Source organism: Balaenoptera physalus (assembly GCF_965194825.1).
Source record: "Balaenoptera physalus genome assembly, chromosome: 1".
Classification (NCBI taxonomy): domain Eukaryota; kingdom Metazoa; phylum Chordata; class Mammalia; order Artiodactyla; family Balaenopteridae; genus Balaenoptera; species Balaenoptera physalus.
In genome coordinates this window covers 191,098,566-191,119,001 of record NC_138882.1, presented here as the reverse complement: position 1 = coordinate 191,119,001, position 20,436 = coordinate 191,098,566, and the positions used below count along the sequence as shown (strand labels likewise).

Sequence of the window (20,436 nt, the reverse complement as noted above, 5' to 3'; positions counted from 1 at the left end):
TGGAGATTGAGTGCTGCCTCAGGGCCGGCATCCAGGACAGTGCGGTTTGTGCTTGTCACAGGAGCCTGTGTTATATTTGGGGGTCAGGTCTTGGAGGCCCTTAGAACTGCAGGGACAGCATTTCCCTGTAGCCGGGCCCTGCCACGTGCCTTGTGGTGGGAGGGATGCGACCAAAGTCAAGGAAAAGGAAGGAGTCTGCCCAGGGCTTGGGTTCCAGCTGGAAAAGGGAAGTTCTTTGGAGATGTTCACTGCTTAGAAGCCACCCAGACTTTGTTCAGGGTCCTACTAGAAACGAGGACATCATCTGTTCTCCAGGGAAAGCTGCAAGGAACAGATTGTGTGAATTCAATGGAGCAGGAGCTGGTCAACCAGAATAGAACTTACTGCACAAAATCCACTGCCTCTAGGCCGGAGGGATGGACCAACAACAGACTGGCACCTGAGGAAGTCCAGGGATTGCTGGAGTGGGTAGGGTCTCAGTTGTCTGTATGGAATTTTAAGGTGGTTGTCAAGGTCCTGGAAATGGTGAGTTAGTGACAGGGAAGGTGGAGCTTCTCAGAGGAAGGGCCATGAACCTGAGCTGTTTGGGGTACCCTGATTTCTAAAGTTAGACTCAGACACTGGAAAGAGTATCCAGACCGTTTCTTTTATAGGATTACCCTAGCCTTGGATGCACCCCCTAGTTGTGCCATAAATTCCTATTTAATATCCACGCACAAAACCTGTCAAGGACACATCGCTCCTCTGACTTTCAGTTATGAATTATCGTCTAACGACCCAGTTTGAAAACTATATTTCACCCTAAAGTGGTGGATGCATATGTGTGCGCCCCAAGTGTTTTGGGGGGACTCTCCCGTGGTGGGTTTTCCAGAAGCACCCCACAATGCCCCATTTCATTAGTTCCTAAGTCCCATCATTGGTTCCTGCAGGGAACCCTGCAAAAGGGGGCCAGGTTTATTATCATCATTAGTCATGAAGAACATGTATTCTGTGGCCGGCAGCATGCTGGGCACCTTGCGTACATTATGTCTACTGCAACAGAGAGATCAGGTAATTTGTTCAAGGTCACACAGCTCATAAGGAGCTGAGCCAAGATTTAAGATTTACCTAGGGCTCACTCCAAATCCCATCAGCATCTTCTTTTTAAAAACTTCTTATTATGGAAAATTTCAAATATCCACAAATGTAGAAAGACTAGTATGACTAGTATAATAACTAGTATAATGAACTTGGTATACATATCATCCACTTTCAACTATGATAGACAGTAGATAGCCAGTCCTGTCTCATCCACACACAGACCCCACCACACACATTATTTTGAAGCATACCCTTAGACTGTATAGTTTCATCAGTGAATGTTTCAGTATATATCTCTAATACATATATACATATATATCTCTCTCTCTCTCTACATATGATCACCTTTCAAAAATACTTCTTCACTATAATTATCACTCTAAAAATTCATAATAATTCTAAACATCATTAAGTATCCAATCACTGTTCGAAATTCCAATTGTTTCACAAATGCCTTTCTTTTTTTTTCACAGTTTGTTTGGCTCAGTATTCAAGTAAGATTTACACATTGCGACTGGTTGATGTATCTCATTGTCTCTTTTAATCTGTATATTCCTACTTTTCCCACTCTACTCGCTTTGTCATTGAATTTGTTGAAGAATCCAGGTTGTTTGTCCTATAGAGTTTCCTACAGCCTGGATTTTGCTGTCTATATCCCCATGTCCTTTTTATTGTGTTCATCTGCCCTCTGTAGATCTTATAAAGTTGTAGTTAGATTAAGAGGCCTGAATAATTTCAAGTTCCTTTTGTTTTTTGGTTTTTTTTGCTTACAGCAAAATATTCTTCCATCAGGGACACATACTATCTGGTTGTCTCTCTTTTGTGATGTCAGTCACTGTTGATAATCCATTAATTCATTAGAGGTTGCAAAATGGTGATATTTTAATTCTCTCACCTCATTTATTGTCTGGAATACTTTTATAGGGAAAGTCCTCTCTTCTGCTGTTTTCTACTTAAAGGAACAGTTTGTACAGGGAAGGTAGCATAAATGCATGATTCTTTCTCCCTTTCTTCCTTCCTTCCTTCCTTTCCTTCCTTCTCTTTCTTTTTTTAGTTTTCAAAATAATGTATTGTGTAGCTACCATCCTCCAACAATAATCAATTAATTTTTTGTGTTCTTTAAGATCATTTATGAACTTATGGGCTTAAACATATTTAATGTGTTTTAATCCATTGTTACTATTCTTATTGATGTTCAAATCATCCCATCTTTGGTTAGTGGGAGCCTCTTCAAGTTGGTTCCTGGGTCCTTTTCACATGATTTTCACGTCTTTGATACGGTTCATGTTATACTTAATGGTGAAACAATGTTTTCCCTCTAAGATGAAGAACAAGACAAGGGTGTTTCTTCTTACCACTTCTATTCAGCCTTGTACTGGAGGTTCTAACCAGTGCAGTTAGGCAAGAAAAAGAAATGAAAGGCTTCTAGAATAGAAAGGAAGAAGTAAAACAACATTTATTCACAAGTGACTTGATTATATATGTAGAAGATCTGAAAGAATCTGCAAAAAAATTATCAGAACTAATAAATAAGTTTAGCAAGGTCATAGGATACAAGATCAATATACAAAGATCAATTGTATTTTTATTTCAGTGGAAATGAACAATCCAAAAATGAAATTAGGAAAGCAATTCCATTCACAATAGCATCACAAAGAATAAAGTACTTAGATAAATTTAATGTACAAAGTGTAAAACCTGTACTACAAAGTCTTATTGAGAGAAATTAAAGATTTACATAAGTGGAGAGATATTCTATGTTTTGTGATTGGAAGCAATTGGAAGATTCAATATTGTTAAGATGGCAATTATTTCCAAACTGATTTCAAGATTCAATGCAACCCCTATCAAAATCCCAGTGGGCTTTTGTGTTGTTGTTATTGTTGTTGCAGAAATTGTCAAATGAATCTTTTTTTTTTTAAATTGAAGTATAGTTGTTGTATGATATTATATAAATTACAGGTGTACAATATAGTGATTCACAATTTTTAAAGGCTATGCTCCATTTTTAATTATTGTAAAATATTTGCTGTGTTCCCTGTGTTGTACACTATATCCTTGTAGCTTGTTTTATACCTAATAAATAGTTGTACCTCTAACCCCTTACTCCTATATTGCCCCTCACCCCTTCCCTCTTCCCACTGGTAACCACTAAGTTGTTCTCTATATCTGTGAGTCTGCTTCTTTTTTGTTCTATTCAATAGTTTGTTGTATTTTTTAGATTCCACATATAAGTGATCTCATACAGTATTTGTCTTTCTCTGTCTGACTTATTTCACTTAGTATAATGCCGTCCAAGTCCATGCATGTTGCTGCAAATGGCAAAATTTCATTCTTTTTTGTGGCTGGTATTCCATTGTATATAGATATTAACGTCTTCTTTATCTGTTCATCTGTGATGGACACTTAGGTTGCTTCCACATATTGGGTACTGTAAATAATGCTGCTGTGAACATTGGGCTGCATGTATCTTTCTGAATTAGTGTTTTTGTTTTTTTCAGATATAAACCCAGGAGTGGAATTGCTGGGTCATATGGTAGTTCTATTTTTAGTTTTTTGATAAATCTCCATACTGTTTTCCACAGTGGCTGCATCAATTTACATTCCCACCAACAGTGTACAAGGGTTTCCTTTTCTCCACATCCTCTCCACCATTTGTTATTTGTGTTCTTTTTGATGATGACCATTCTGACAGGTGTGAGGTGATATCTCATTGTGGTTTTGATTTGCATTTCCCTGATGATTAGTGACATTGAGTATCTTTTCATGTGCCTGTTAGCCATCTCCATTTATTCTTTGGAAAATGTCTATTCAGTTCTGTCGATTTTTAAATTGGGTTTTTTGTTTTTTGATGTTGAGTTGTATGAGCTGTTTATAATGTTGGATATTAACCCCTTTATTGGTCATATAATTTGCAAATATTTTTTCTATAAGTCCTCCAACTTTGTTCTTATTTTTAAAAATTGTTTTAGTTATTCTAGGTCCTTTGTATTTCTGTATACATGTTAAGATTTTTTTTTCATTTTGTCCATGGAAAAATAAATTTTTTTAAATGTATACAGAAATACAAAGGACCTAGAAATAGCTAAAACAATTTTGAAAATAAGAACAAAGTTGAAGGACTTATAGCCTCGACTTCAAAGCTTACTATAAAGCTGCAACAATCAAGACAGTATAGTATTGACATAAAGATAGAAAATAGAATAGAATATGAAGTCCAGAAATAAAGCCTTATGTTTATGGTCAATTTATGTTCAACAAAGGTACAAAAGCAATTCAGTGGGGAAGAGGATACCCTTTTTTAAATTTTTTAAACAACAAAAACAAAAACAAAAACAAATGGCACTGGGACGATTGGATATCCATGTGCCAAAAATCAACTTAGACCCTTACCTCACACCACACACAAAAATGAACTCGAATGCATCATAGACGTAAAGGTAAGAGCTAAAATTATGAAACTCTTAGAAGAAAATACAAGGGAAGATTTTTGCAAACTTGGGTTAGGCAAAAAGTTCTTAGATATGACACTAAAAGCATGATTCATAAAAGAAAAAAATTGATAAATTGGACTCTACCAAAATTGAAACCCTTCGCTCCTTAAAAGAAGCAATTAAAAAAAAAAAAAAAAAAAAAGAAGAGTCTGGCTTCCCTGGTGGCGCGGTGGTTGGGGGTCTGCCTGCCAATGCAGGGGATGCGGGTTCGAGCCCTGGTCTGCGAGGATCCCACATGCCGCGGAGCGACTGGGCCCGTGAGCCACAACTACTGAGCCTGCGCGTCTGGAGACTGTGCTCCGCAGCGAGAGAGGCCGCGATAATGGGAGGCCCGCGCACCGCGATGAGGAGTGGCCCCCGCTTGCCGCAACTGGAGAAAGCCCTCACACAGAAACGAAGACCCAACACAGCCATAAATAAATAAATAAATAAAATAAACCCAAAGTTAAAAAAAAAAAAGTCATAGATTGGGAGAAAATACTTGCAAATCATATATCTGATGAAGGGCTTGTAACCAGATTTTATGTAAATAGCTCTTACAACTCAAAAAGAAGAAGACAAACAACTAAATTAAAAATGGGCAAAAGATTCAAATAGACATTTTACCCAAGAAATTACATGAATTGCTAATAAGGACATGAAAAGATTCTCAACATCATTAGTCATTAGGGAAATGCAAATTAAAACCCTACCACACACCTACTAGGATGGCTATAATCCGAAAGACAGACAATGCCAACTATTGGGGAGGGTGTGGAGACTTTGGAATACTCGTATATTTCTAGCGGGAACGTAAAATCATGCAACCACTTTGGAAAATAGTCTGGCGGTTTTATTTTTATGTGATCAGATGTACCTATCTTTCACACATTGTTGCTAGATTTTTGATCATGTTTAGGAAAGTTTTCTCCACTTTCAGGTTAGAGAAATTCACCTGTATTTTCTTCTAGAGTAATGTATGATTTTATTTATTGCATTTAAATCTCTGATCCACTTGGAATTTATGCTGCTTGTAAGATGTGAAGGATTGATTCAATTTTATCTTTTTTTCCACATGCCAACATCACTTGCTAAAAAGTCAGTCTCCTCCCACTGACTTGAGATACCTCCTTCATTGTATACTAAATTTGTGTATGTAAGTGGGGATAGTTCTGGATTTTCTATTCTGTTCTGTTGGCTGTCTATTTATTTGTATGACAATTCCATACTTTTTAAAATATAGAGGCTTTACAGAATGTGTTAATAGCTGGTAGGGCTAGCCTCTAAACCTTGGTGCTCTTTATTGGAATTTTTCTGCCCGTCCTTGGTGTTTTTTTCCCCTCCCAATAAATTTTATAATAAATTTTTCTAGACACAGAAAAAATACTCTGCTGGGATTCTTGTTGCCATTGTGTTACATTGATAAATTAACTTTGGGAAGATTGACATTTTTATGATCCTAACTTTTTCTAACCTTCTTCATTTATTGAAACCTACTTTTGTGTCTTTTAGATAATTTTAGTTTTTCTCCTTAGGTTTTGGGAATTTCTTATTATATTTATGCCTAGGTATTTCATTTTCTTTTTCTCTAGTAAATGGAGTCTTCTGTCATTCCTTCTGTTTTATTTGTGTGTGTGTGCACACGTGGGTGTGTGTATATGACACACACACATAAGCTATTATATAAGCATATATAGTTTATTGATTATGTGTCTTAATTTTATACCTGCTTGTTTACTTTTATAATTTGCAGCAGTTTTTCCATTGGTCCCATAATCTTTTTACCATATTGCACCGAGTGTTACTGGCTTTGCTAACTATTAGTTTCTTAGATTAAAAGGTTTCTTGCCTAGAAACCTCCCTGGTTAGAATGAACCTCCTGGTTGTTCACCTTTTTTTCCCTTGACATTCCTCTCCCTGCTGCAATGGAGGACTTGGATTGTTTTCCCGAGACCCTCTTACACTGTCAGCCTTAGTTCGGCTTCTCTCAGAAGGAGGTCCTGAGATGAGGATTTCAGTACAGGCAGTTTATTTGAGAGGTTGTCCCAGGAAACAACAGAGGGGAAGTATGAACGTGAGAGAGGAAGGGGAGGCATACACAGAAAGGGTATTTTTTTCCCAGCAAGTCACCACAGTGGGTGACTGGAGCTTGTTCTCTGGGAGACCGTACAGAGTACCCAGAGTTATCCTAACCATGGGGCGAGGAGGTCTGGATGGCTTCTGTGTTATCCCAACCCGGACAGGAAGTGAGGAAGCTGGGAAGCCACCCACCAAATCCCCGTCCATTGGGTGAGGGGTGCTTTCAGGGCATCAGGGTTCACCCAGCCAGTAGAGCAGAACTGGGATTCAAACCGGGACTGGCCCCACAGTCTATGCCTTGGAGGAAGCTCTGGAGAGTCATAGTGACTCCAAGTGAATCCTGCTCCGTCACTTTCTGGCTAGAAAGGCTTGATTTCCTCATCTTTATGTTGGGGATGGTAATAATACCTACCTCGTAGGGTTGCTGTGAGGATGAAAAAATGTAGGTTATAGACACAGACATAGATATAGAAATAGATGTAGATACAGATATAGATGTAGATGTAGATATAGATACAGATACAGACATAGGTGTAGACATAGATGTGGGTGTAGATACAGATGTAGATAGAGACATAGACGTAGACATAGATGGAGATATAGATGAGATATAGAGACATAGATGTAGATGTAGATAGAGATATAGATACAGATACAGACATAGGTGTAGACATAGATATTGGTGTAGGTACGGACATAGATATAAATGTAGATAGAGACACAGGTATAGACAGATATAGATGTACACATAGATGGAGATGAAGATACAGATGTAGATGTAGACATAGATGTAGATGTAGATATAGACATAGATGTAGATGTAGACATAGATAGAGATGTTGACATAGATGTAGACGTAGACATAGACACAGGTGTAGACATAGATATAGACATTGGAGATACAGGTGTAGATATAGACATGGATACAGAAGTAGATGTAGACATAGATGTAGATGTAGATATAGACATAGATGTAGATAGAGACATAGAGATGTTGACATAAATGTAGATGTAGACACAGGTGTAGACATTGATATAGATGGGGATACAGATGTAGATATAGACTGGATACAGATGTAGTTGTAGATATAGATGTAGACGTAGGCGTAGATGTAGACATGTAGATATAGATATAGATGTAGATGTAGACATAGAAGCAGACGTAGGCCACACGTGGCCCGCTCCCCCCAGCGCTGGCAGTAACTGGGAGCTGGTGACATCGTCGTGTGGCAGGACTTTCGTGCCTCCTCCTTGCAGTTGCCATCACCTTCTGTCCTCAACTCCATTCCTGCTTCTTCGCTCTTCTCAGATGGGTGCTTCCTTTCGTGCTGTCATGAAACTCATCAAAGCTCTCCCCTGACGCACCCCCTCTCGCAGGGTCTAGCCCACCTCTCCTTCTCCCCAGGGCAGCGCTCTGGCCCCCTGCCTTCCTCGGATCCCTCCCACCAGCTCCGACTTGCTGTTGACTGTGCTCTGGGAGGTGGCGCAACCTCACTTCCTTTGCATCGTGGGGCACGTGGGCCCCTCTGCATGCAGCCTGTCTGGCTTTCCCTTTGCCATTCTCAGGACCCATGAACTGTGCGGGGAGGGACCTTCCCCCATCACGCAGAGCAGAACAAGTTCTAATAAAATCCGAGTGGCGGATTAAACACAATTAGGTTGCTCATTATTGCAAGTTAAAATGATGATTCCATTTATTAAGGCCATTTAAGTTGGACACTCTGTTTCCCTGCGGGATTATGTCCTACTGAAAGTGTTGGATGACAGGGCCCCTCACGCTCCCGGAACACAAAGGGCAGGTCACCAGAGGAAGATGGGTTTCCTCTGGTGGGTGCCATTGTTATTGACTGTGGATGTGATGGTGTCTGGGGGCGTCCCCTCTCTCTGGGCGATACCGTTTGTGATCTGTGGACAGTTGGCCTGAAGGCACTGCTGAGGCTCGCTGACCATGTTTAGACAGGGCAAGAGGATGGAGCAAATCACACTTCCTGTCTTAGCTCACGAGAAGCTGGACTGGATTAATGTCCTGTCTTCTTTAGCAGATGAGTATTCTGGGACCGAGGGAGCCCCTGCAGCACTCTCATGGGTGTCTTCTTTCCTGTTTGGAGGGGGCGAGACAAGCAGAGCCTGTCTATTTGATCAGATGTCTTCCTTTGCTTATTCCCTGGACAGTGGCTTAAGCACTCTGAAGATTGGGTGCCTGTACCTAGAGCAGGGCTGAAGCGGAAAGGGGCCGGCACAGTGGGGCCCATATTCCAGCCCACCTGCCATTCAGAAATGAAAGAGAACTGTAGGGTTTTCAGTGCAGACTCGTAAGTGCGAGACAGATACCGTCAGGTGACAGGTTGTGACAGCGCATGGAGCTGCTTCCCGATTGTTTTAGTTGGCGCAGACTTGGGGAGGAAACCAACACTGACACAAACCAACTGCACAGTGATTGGCAAACAATGAAGTGTTGGGAGTCGCTGCTGAAAGTCGATAATTTCCAATGGAATTGCTGTTTAGTCATCACCTGGCCGCTGAATGACACAGCCCGGCTGGGTGGGAACTACAATTAGCTGCTCTCACCCTGGAGTGATATTTTCTTTTCCCCTACAGACAGTGGAATAGTAAGACATCAATAGCCAACGTTCTGTGCCCAACTGTGAAGTGGCCCATAGTTCAAAGGAAAAGGAAAGAAAGGGATGGAGGCTCTTGCCCCAGCCCCGGGGAAGACTGACTGCTTGCTTTCTCACCTCTGCCGCAGCAGAGAAACAGGAGCCGACTTGCATCAGAAGGAACCTATCTATGAAACAAAAACAGAATCACGGACATAGAGAACAGACTGGTGGTTGCCAAGGGGGCGGGGGGTTGGGGGAGGGATGGAGTGGGAGTTTGGGGTTAGCAGATGTAAGCTGTTATATATAGAATGGATAAACAACAAGGTCCTACTGTACAGCACAGAGAACTCTATTCAATATCCTATGATAAACCGTAATGGAAAAGAATATTTAAAAAGAAGAATGTATATATATGTATAATTGAATCACTTTGCTGTACAGCAGAAATTAATACAACCTTGTAAATCAACTATACTTCAATAAAAATTATATTGATTAAAAAAAGAAAAAGAAGAAACCACTTCCTTTGCCTTGTTTGTGTCAGGAGCTCTCTCACCCGGACTAGGAAGGAGCTGGAAGGCCTGTGTGGTCCCCTGGGTGCACAGATCACTTCCCTTTCCTTTTTCTGTGTTGAGCCTTCAGGTGGAGAGTGACATAGAGCTGGCTAGGGCTGCTGCGCCATGTCTTGTAGCTTTCAGGGGCATCTTCCTTAAAGGATGGACCTGCCCCCAGCTGCTAGAGCTTTATTCTGGAAGGTTTACCATCGCACTTGCCCTCAGCTGCCAGGGGAGTTTGGTTCTTTGTCTCCTTGGTGTCGCCAAACCAAAATTTGTCACCGCTACAGCTTTACGGATGAGCGTAAGCGTCCTCTGCTCTTTGTGGTTGACGCTTGGGGTCTTCTACAGAAACTCAAGATTCTCTTTGTTCTTTTTTTTTTTTTTTTAACATCTTTATTGGAGTATAATTGCTTTACAATGGTGTGTTAGTTTCAGCTTTATAACAAAGTGAATCAGTTATACATATACATATGTTCCCATATCCCCACCCTCTTGCATCTCCCTCCCTCCCACCCTCCCTATCCCACCCCTCTAGGTGGTCACAAAGCACCGAGCTGATCTCCCTGTGCTATGCGGTTGCTTCCCACTAGCTATCTATTTTATGTTTGGTAGTGTATATATGTCCATGCCACTCTCTCACTTTGTCACAGCTTACCCTTCCCCCTCCCTGTATCCTCAATTCCATTCTCTAGTAGGTCTGTGTCTTTATTCCTGTCTTGCCCCTAGGCTCTTCATGACCTTTTTTTTTTTTTCCTTAGATTCCATATATATGTGTTAGCATACGGTATTTGTTTTTCTCTTTCTGACTTACTTCACTCTGTATGACAGTCTCTAGGTCCATCCACCTCACTACAAATAACTCAATTTCTGTTCTTTTAATGGCTGAGTAATATTCCATTGTATATATGTGCCACATCTTCTTTATCCATTCATCCGATGATGGACACTTAGGTTGCTTCCATGTCCTGGCTATTGTAAATAGAGCTGCAATGAACATTTTGGTACATGACTCTTTTTGAATTACGGTTTTCTCAGGGTATATGCCCAGTAGTGGGATTGCTGGGTCGTATGGTAGTTCTATTTTTAGTTTTTTAAGGAACCTCCATACTGTTCTCCATAGTGGTTGTATCAATTTGCATTCCCACCAACAGTGCAAGAGTGGCCATCATCAAAAAATCTGGAAACAATAAATGCTGGAGAGGGTGTGGACAAAAGGGAACACTCTTCGTTCTTTATAAACGGCACAGAGAACGGCCATCCCACTCTTAGCATTTAGCAAGTGGGTAACTATTTTTCTACGATATGGTGGTCGTGGACCAAATAGACAAATTTCCCTGGCAGTGCTGAGCCCTTTCACAACTGAAGCCCAAATGGGAAAGAATCAGGTACTTAGCTTGCTTGGGAAGAAGGGCTGTAGGGCTCTTCCACATCCAGCAGGAATCTAAATGCAGGCAATGAATCAGGAGCGTCTGGCCTCGGCGACTAGTTTTTCCATTGGTCTGTTCTTAACATAGTCATCTAGTGTCTGCGTTAAACTTATTTATTTACTAATGTTGGGTGATGGATTAAAAGATGTGCAGAAAATCTTTCTAGAAGAGATAAGATATTGCAGGCTACTGTAACACTCCCGGCTCTTTTTGCTTTCTTTCTGTTTTTCCTACTTTTCAGGGCAGAGCTCAGGCTCCCACACCATATATCCTGATTAGATAGTGGATATTACTAAGGGGATGTTTTTTAAGCCTATCATTGACACATTTAATTCATTAGGTACCAAATCCACAAGCAAATTTTGCCTGGCCATAAAACATGGTTAATCCAGGGAGCTGCAATAAAAGGTGAAAAATTATGTTCCAGCAAATGTGGAATATTGCTCTTCTGTAGAGACTTTTACTGGTCTACGATATCTTTCTTCATAAATTTTTCTTCTGCTCAGTTCTCTTGGTAACTTAACCATTTGTTGTTTCCAGACCACAGAATGGCTCAATGATCCTCTACAACAGGAAGAAAGTGAAATACAGGAAAGATGGGTATTGCTGGAAAAAGAGGAAAGATGGGAAAACGACCAGAGAGGACCACATGAAACTGAAGGTCCAGGGAGTAGAGGTAAAGCGCAGACAAGGCTCTCTTTTTCTACAAATGTCATTTCCGGGCTGCAATAGGATGGAATTGCTTTCGAGTCATTTGATGCCAGGCACTTCTTGTCAACAGTATTTTGTTTGTCAAGGCCCTGTTTGTTGTTTTTCTTTTTTCCTAACTTTTTACCCTATAGTCGCTATTTAAGTTTTCCCTGAAACCAGATGTAACTAAGACGCTCCTGTTTCTTGAGAGTCATTGGTGTACAGATTGGGATCAGCAAGATTCTTGCAGAATCACAAGGAGCCTCCGGTGCCTTGAGAGTTTGGGAGGAAAGAGGGAGCTGTGTAAGGCATCTCCCTCTTGAGGCGGCCAGGGACGTCTCTGTTGAGCGGATCCCATGGGAATGGTGATCCCCAACCAGAGCCTGGCTTCCCTCTCTCTATTGACAAACCCTTCCGTTTCCCTCTGGGTGTTGCAACCTCAGGGAGCTCACAGGTATTAAGGATAACAAGGTGTGCTGCAGGGCTGGGACAGAGGTGGGCGCAGTAGCAAGCATCTTGGGATGTTGTGCAAACTTCAGTTTGCGGGAGGACAGGGTGCAGTCTGGTTTCCGTGGTGTCGTCCTGACCCCACGTGCTCTCACTCTGGAGGAGCCATGGAGACGTCCCCCGGTTCCTCTTTTCCATTGTTGGAGGGCCTGAGCCATGTGTCACAGCGGGAGAGAGAGGATGTGAATCGTGGTGCATTCTTGGCCAGCGAGTTAGTGCGCACCCACTTCTCTGCTTTCCTTGCTGATCCTTGTAAAGGACCTTCCCCGGGAGTATGGCAGCTGCTGTCTTGGGCCAGGAGCTGGGAAGCTGGCTGTGAGCCACCTGGGAGTTCAGTGGTCGGAGGGGGGGCTCCCAGAGTCCGCTGGTGTGTTGGGTCCTCCAGTGTGTCGGGATTGATCTCCAGCACCCACTCGAGTTCAACAGCTCACCCTCCACGCTGACGTCCTTTGTGACGCACTTTATCATTATGACTTCTTCTATATTAATCGTGTGCTTTTACGGCTGTTAAAAATAGCATCCAATGGCTTTTATTATATTGCTCCACAGAGAGAGATAACTTGTGTTTTATGCTTTTGCGTTTTTTTGTTAAACACCTAATAACAATGCTTTATGATGATGAACAAAGAAAAAGGCGGGATAGGAGAAATCCCAGTTCCCTGCGTTCTCCTGGGCTCAGTGTTTGCACAGCGTGATAGAAGCAACTGCACGAAACATTCAAATGCAGATTACCGGAACGCGCTGCTCCAGGCCCAACTCCAGCACTGAGACCGGTCATTGTGCAAACAGATTAGCCATTGTTACCGAAACCGAGGGAGGTGGGGCTTTGCTTGTGTCCTCCTAGACGGAGGGATAGGTAGAAAGTGAGCAGTGGGGGAGGGGCAAGCGAGGGGCCACTCGTGCTGCGGGAATTCACACCCAGACCTCGGCCATCAGCCCCCGTGCCTGTGGGCCTCTGGTATATTTCATCTCCGTACTATGTAAATCAGGAACTTCTGGTTGTAAGTAACAGCAGGGTGGGATTCTTCCTCAGCAGCAGCCAAAGCCCAGCGGAAAAAAAAAAAAAGCCACAGTGTTCCTTTTCTTCCCTCCTGTTATAAATTAGAATCGTCACTGGATGGAATCAGAAGGATTTATGGTTATTCTTAGGCCATATTTATGTTCGGAGTTACTCGTGGCTTCCTCACTTGCAGTCTAACATGTAGACATGTGTGTGTGGGCGGCCTGGACCCTCAGACCACCGAGGAAGGGGATGGACAAGACAGTGCAGGGTTTCCATGACTTTCTGGGCGTGAGCGACAGCGGGGCAGTAGGAACGGGAGGCGGGCTTGGAGGAGCTTTAGCAGCAACACAAGGGATGTGTTTTCAGGTTCTTGGAGAGTGAGGCCCCAGGTGGGTGTGAGGTGTGGTGGCCGCTCCCATTGGGCTTGGGGAGCTGTCCCATTGAGTCGATCAGCAGACGTTGACTGTGGCGCCTACTCTGTGCAGGGCCCTGTGGTGTCTACTGAGAAAATAGGAGCCGTGTTCTCTGCCCCAGGGACTCGCATTGAAATCGAGGAGGTAGCCATGTCCATACCTACAAGTCATGAACAGTACTGAGGAGTACAGAAGGCTGAGCGTTTAAGAGAAGTGTCCTGGGAGTTCAGAGTGGGCTGGGATGATCAGAGAAGCTTCCTGAGTGAGACGGGCCATAAGTTAAGCTCTTAAAGTTGGGGAGGATTGTGTGTGTAACGTAGTGTTTCCTAGCTTACCTTTCTCACCTAGCCTTTGGATTCTGAGATCCCCTCTTCCCTTGGAACTGTTCTATAGTATTCAAGTGTATAAGCATTTGAATCACTCCTTGGTCGGTGCACTTTTGGATTCTTTCCAGTTTTCCAACGTTACGATACTTCAGTCAACGTTCTCATCCACGTCTGCTTGTGCACGTGTGCAACCCAGACCTGGCATCGCTGGGTGTAGGGTCTGAGTATTTTCAGTTTAACTGGATGCTGTCAAATGGCTCCCAAGTGGCTGTGCTAACTACCTGCCCAGCAGCGCTGAGAATGACCATTTCTTCTGCACCCTCTCGCACGCTGCTGGGTGAAAGATGATACCCCGTTGAATTTGAACTTGGGTTTTTCTTAGTTATTCGTGGGGATGAGCTCATTCTCGTGTTCATGGATGTCCTTTGCTGTGGATTGTCTGCCATGGGCATGATTTTTAAACAGCCCCAAAGGAAGATTTATCTGGCAAGAGCAGCCCCACATCTCACCGACGTTTCTCCTGCATTTGCTCTGATCTGGACCGGTGGCTGGGAAGCCCAGTTGTCATGCAGGGGACAGTAGGCAGGTGGCCCTTCCCACCCGGGAACTTGCAGTGCATATATACAGGGGTTTTGCATCTCACAGGAGGAGGGGGGCTTCCCAGTTTGGACTCTGCTTCCTTCTTCAGTGGATTCAGTCAGGTGGTTCCCATTGACTTAGTACATATATCATGCCAGGTACGGCGCCAGCCAGCTACCCCTACCGCTGGGTGAGGCAGACAGTCCTGCCCAGGGTCTTGGAGTTGTGATTTTCTACCACTCCAGCTGGTTTCCTCAGTTCGAGGGCATGATAGGTATTTGGATCTACCATTTAACATATCACTTGCTGTAAGCCTTCCCTCAGACCAGGAAAGCTTCCAGCCCTGTTCGTGGAACTGCTCAGAGGTCTGGCTTCTTTTGTTCTCAGAGGCTGAGGCCCTTGGTACACATGGCAACTCAGAGGCACATTGATTTTCTCATCCAGGCCCAGGATGGGGGCAGCCGCTTTTGAAGCTGACGAGCTCTTAGGTCCGTGATTAGTTGTCTTGTCTATAAGCCAAGGAGAAGCCAGCTCAATAAGGTTTCCTGGGATGACAGGGGTTGGCAGGGAGGAAAAAGAAGCTGGCTGTGATGTCAACATTTCATGACATGAAATCTCAGCAGGCCTGAAGCGGGTCCTGCTCTCCAGGTAGACTGATGCCTGCTTACCTGGCGCCTGGGGTGTGCGGGGAGAGGACCTCTGGTGGGGGGGGAGTGCATTTCCTGAATGCAGAGAGACACACCTGGTGCCCCCGTGTCTCCAGGATCGCCACGCCATGGGTGGGATGAGCTGGGTGAAGTCAGCCCAAGGAGATGTTGTTCTTCGGGCCAAGCTGGAAGAGTACTTTTCAAGTTCGTGGTGCTTTTCGCTGGCCCCGGAAGCTTGCGGGGCTGTCTTCTGCCCTGCCCTCACCCCTCTCTCCTGAAAGCGCCGGGTGTCTCAGAATCCAGGCTGTCGACTTCCCAGCACTTTCACTGCTGGGTTCCCATAACAGGAGCCACCCCTGGCCACAGCCTTACGAGTGTCCTGTACTCCAAGTACACCATCTCACTCGACCCTCCTCAGAACATCCACACCAGGTACATATTACTACACCTGTTTCATAGATGAAGAGATGGCACCTCGCGAGGGCTTCTCTTGCCCCACATCCCGCCACGAATCAATGCAGAGCTGGGACGTGAGCCAAGATCCGCCTGGCTCTACGGTGTGAACACTTGCCCTGGGCATTCTGGCGGGGTTTTGGGTCACGTCCAGCACATACCCTTCGTTCATCAGCCAGCTGTTGAATGCTTTCTACCCACCAGCACTGGGAGAGGTACCGAGGATGCATTGATGTCAACAAGAGCTCTCCCCTTCTCATGGGGACAAAAAAAATCAAGCACGCAACTTTAACGCAGGGTCATGAGCGCTGGGATGGAAGAATTACAAGGCTCTGGACCAAACACATAGCAGGGGCGCCTAAGGCAGACTTGGTCTTAAGAAATGACATAAACACAGGGAACCAGGTGCTGGTGAGGGCTGGACAGTGAGGGGGTAGGGATGGAAACGAGCGATGGGCAGAGACAGAGGCTGCTGAAAAATAACTAACATGATTTACAGCAACAGGGGCCCAGAACTGTGACGTGTTAGCATCTCTCTCAGCCCTTTGCAGACCAGATACTCCCCCGCCTGGGGACGAGGCTCTCTGCTCTGATCACAAGGCGTGCCTTGCCGTGACGTCCTGCCTTTGGAACCAATGCGTGGACATTGCACAGAAGCTGTTGTCTTGACTGTGGGTAACATGGGCAAAGGCATCCTTCCCCACTGAGCCCATTCCGAGGCGGACAGGTACCCACTGGCCTGGACCATCTGCCCAGCAGAAATGCCAGCCATTGCCTCTGACCAGAATTTTCAGCAGTGAAGAGAGAGTTTGGTTTTGCTGACCTGTTTGTGCTGCCTGAAAGAATGAAAAGCTGCTTTGACTTCTCAACTAAGTGCCTGAAAGCTCAAAGCCCCATCTTGAATGTGGAAGTGGCAGGCAAGGTTATGTTTTTGGACATGGCCTCATTAGAAGTGATATTCTTTATTTGGACACTTAGGCCACGTATTAAGAAGGAAAAAAAAGGCACCTCTTTTAAAAGTAGGAATGATATTGTAGTTACCGCATTAGGAATTAACAGGGCATGAAATAACTGTCTGCCTCGTGGCGATGTCAGATCATTTCAGCTCTGCTTGCAGCCGTAAGATAAATAGGTATCTTGCTTGCAGCTGATGGGAAATATTTAAAATAGCCAGCCACAAACATGCATGGTGCCCAAATTGGGTTTGGGAAACAGCAATGAATAGATAAGGGGTAAGTAAGTGGGCTGATGAAACAGCTGAGTGGCAGAAGCTCACAGAGGGTCAAGTGAGTCTGCGTGTTACCACTCTGTGCTTTTAAACAGAATACAGATTTTTTGCTTTCCGTAAATGATAGTGTGGCTTTGGTCGGTGGATGTCTTATTTCACCACGTTCTTCTTCAGACTTGCCATGCACCCACTGGCCTACACTGTATAATGTGTACCTTGCTCAGAATCTCTTTTCCCCACGCCTACATCGAGACCGTGTTAGCCTTGTAACTTCTGAACCTTCTAGGGCATCTTCCCTGATCTTCTACAGTCAGAAGAAATTATCCCCTGTCTTTCATTGCCGTAGCACTCCGTCTGTACCTTTCTTGAAGAGGTGTTCTCTTTGACTCTATCCAGCTCTGTCCAGTTCAACAAACATAAATTAAGCATCTAGTATTTTCTAGATACTAGAACACCTCTATCTGGTATCTAGATACTAGGTGATCTGTTAAGCACAGGATCTAGAGAGGCAAGTAAGACAGAGCATCCTTTTTTTTAATACTGTCTTTTAAAAAATTTTTATTTATCTATCTATTTATTTATTTTTTGGCCTCACCGTGAGGCATGCAGGATCTTAGTTCCCCAACCAGGGATTGAACCTGTGCCCCCTGCATTGGAAGCACAGGGTCTTAACCACTGGACCGCCAGGGAAGTCTCAGGATAGAGCATCCTACTTGGGAAACTTACAGAAACATGAAACTGGTCATTGCAATGTGATGCGGTGATTGTTGCCATGGAGAAATGGTGTTAGAACGAACTTGTTTCCCTCTCTGAGGACAGGGTCTGATCAGTCACCCACGGGAGCTCGTTCTGAGCAGTGGGATATGCTGAAGGACCACCTGCCTTCACAGGTACCCCTCTTCTCAGCCTCATCCCAACCCTGCCATTCAGTCATGGCAGCTTTTTTATCCCTACTGGTCCCATGTCTGAGACTTGAACCCAGGTTCAAGTCCAGTCCCGGCCACCCCTCCTGTCCGGTACCGAGAGCTGTGGTCCACGTGTCTGGTCTCATGACTCCAGTGCAGGGATCCGGTCTGTTTAGCAGCAGCTCAGAGGGTCTCCCAGGGGCTCTCTTCTGACTTTTTAATCATCTGAATTTTTGTGCCGCGTTCTGCTGGCACGCGAACACATTAAAACTTAATTTCCTGTTACCTGGGTGTGTTTCGGTGGTATCAATTCAGGAACTCAAATCCATAGTCTTTCCTTAATTTCTAATTACTCAGCATCCCTGGTGACATGTCCCTACACAATTCATATGATTAAAATTTTAACTAATAAATAACATAAGCTACCGACGTCTTAAAGTGGCAAGAACACCCTGTCTGTTCACAGTCTGCTGGCCCACAGAGGCCTGGCCAGGGTGCTTGTTTTGCTTCTCCTTCTTCAGGCTTCCTCCTCCCTGACCACAGCCAGCTAATGACAGCAACGGCAAGGATGGTGTGCACCACTGAGTGAGCACCTATTGAATACCTGGTCCTGTACCCATCTCTCTATAAGCATCACCTCATTCAGTGACTTGGCAACATCCCTTTTGGGTAGGTACTGCCCTTATCTTCATTTTTGCAGCAGTAATTCATTTCCAGGAGGTTAAGAAATGTATCCAAGGATACCTAGCTGGTTAGTATCAGAGCCAAGATACCGTCCCAGGTCTGCTGCTTCCAAATTCCCAGTTTCCTCATCACTATTCCTCATTGGCTTCCAAAACACCTGGATCCCCAGAAGATGTGTTCTGGGTCCACAGGGTGCTGGGAACGAAGGGTTTAAGATACAGTACTGAGCACCCAAGCCTGGGTCAAAGTCAAGACTGGGGATCAGGAAAGCCTTTAGGAGAAGGGATGGGCCCCCTTCTGGCCACTGGGCTGCCCTTCCTCGTAACTCGAACCAGTCAAAGAGGAAAGAGCCCCTACCTCACTGGGCCTCCAGCCCAGGAACCTGGCTCCCTCAGGCCACCAGGGACTTCGGAAGGCCCGGATGCCCCTTGCCATCCGCTTCCGGGGTTGGGAGTTCGTCCTCCAACACTCTGAATACCCTGCCTGACCTGCCTTAGCTCTGCTTTCAAGTCCTTTAGGAGCCTCTTATATTCCCATGTCAACCTCCGCTTAGGGATAACAAGTTATGTTCATCTGCTCCCACAATGAACTGCGCATTTCCATTTGTCCTGAAGCTACAGCTTTCAGGCTTCCAGGATATTCTCACTCTGGTGATAAGGGCTCACTCTCCCTGTGTAGGGTTGCCAGATTTAGTGTGTATGCACACACACACACACACACACACACACGCGCACACACACACACACACACCACACACCCATACACATACATGAGAGACAGATGCCCAGTTACATTTTAACTTGAGTTAAACAAAACAAAAAAAAGATTTTTTAGTGCAAGTATGTTCCATGCAATTTTGGGGATATACTTATACTAAAATTTTATCTGTTGCTTCTCTGAAGCTCACATTTAGTCCTGTGTTTTATCTGGCCACCCTCCCACCATCAGAGCAGTTTCCTGGGAATCTTTGCAGACAGAGATTTGGCTGCATGGGTATTGGTCTCATTGAAGACTTGCGGAACTGAGTTGGTTTCTCTCCAGACACATTATTGAGGCAGGAACCATAAAAACAAGGACAGATACTGGCCCTGGCTTAGGAAAGAAAGCCTTCGTGGCAGTTAGCTAGTGAAGCCATGTGTGGCCAGGCCTGGGCCCCTCCTGCCCTCTCTGGGAGGTGAGTCGTGGGTACCTCCTCTCTCACTAGGTCTGCCGAAGCCCAGGTTCCGTGCCCTTATAGGTTGCTGCCTCGAGGAATGCAGGCCTCCTGCCAGTGGTGTTTGGAAAGCAGCTTGTTAGTGAAAGAGGTGCCAGGAAGACTTTGAAGGAAACACGTTTGTAATTTCTGCCTTCCTTATATCTCTGGTAGATTACAACATGTGAAATACTTTGCAGTTTCCTTTTAAGCTTGATTGCAGCCTTCTTGAGCTAGAAACTCCCCGTGACGGTGGAGCCACAGAATGCCAACTTGGTATGCTGAGCTTGTATTTAATTATTATCATAGCAGTCTCTTAATATCATTGCAGATTAGCCCACGAGGACATGAATGGAAATTTTAGCATATTCAATTACAATGGAAACCCTTGAACACCACTGTCAAAATTCACCCAGGACCTTCCTCTGTTTGGGCCTCCACATACAGCAGGCACAAAGATAGACATTACCCAGGCCACACAACCTTGATTTTGTAAGCATAATTTGTGGCCTCGTCTGGAAGGTGGGGATGCCTTTTAAGAACATGATATATCTCCTACCCCGCCTTAGTAAATGACCAGATTTGGTTGTTTG

At 44.4% G+C, this 20,436-nt stretch overlaps 1 protein-coding gene across 16 annotated transcripts in view; it reads left to right on the top strand.

Annotated features, from left to right (window-relative positions):
• The window catches only part of CAMTA1 (calmodulin binding transcription activator 1), an 899,438-nt gene that overhangs the window by 432,718 nt on the left and 446,284 nt on the right, over positions 1 to 20,436 (top strand). For all 16 annotated transcript variants that reach the window (XM_082467637.1, XM_082467635.1, XM_082467634.1 and 13 more), the window contains one exon: positions 11,757 to 11,892. In XM_082467637.1, the coding sequence (XP_082323763.1) occupies positions 11,757 to 11,892 (136 nt within the window). The remainder of the gene's footprint in view (positions 1 to 11,756; positions 11,893 to 20,436) is intronic.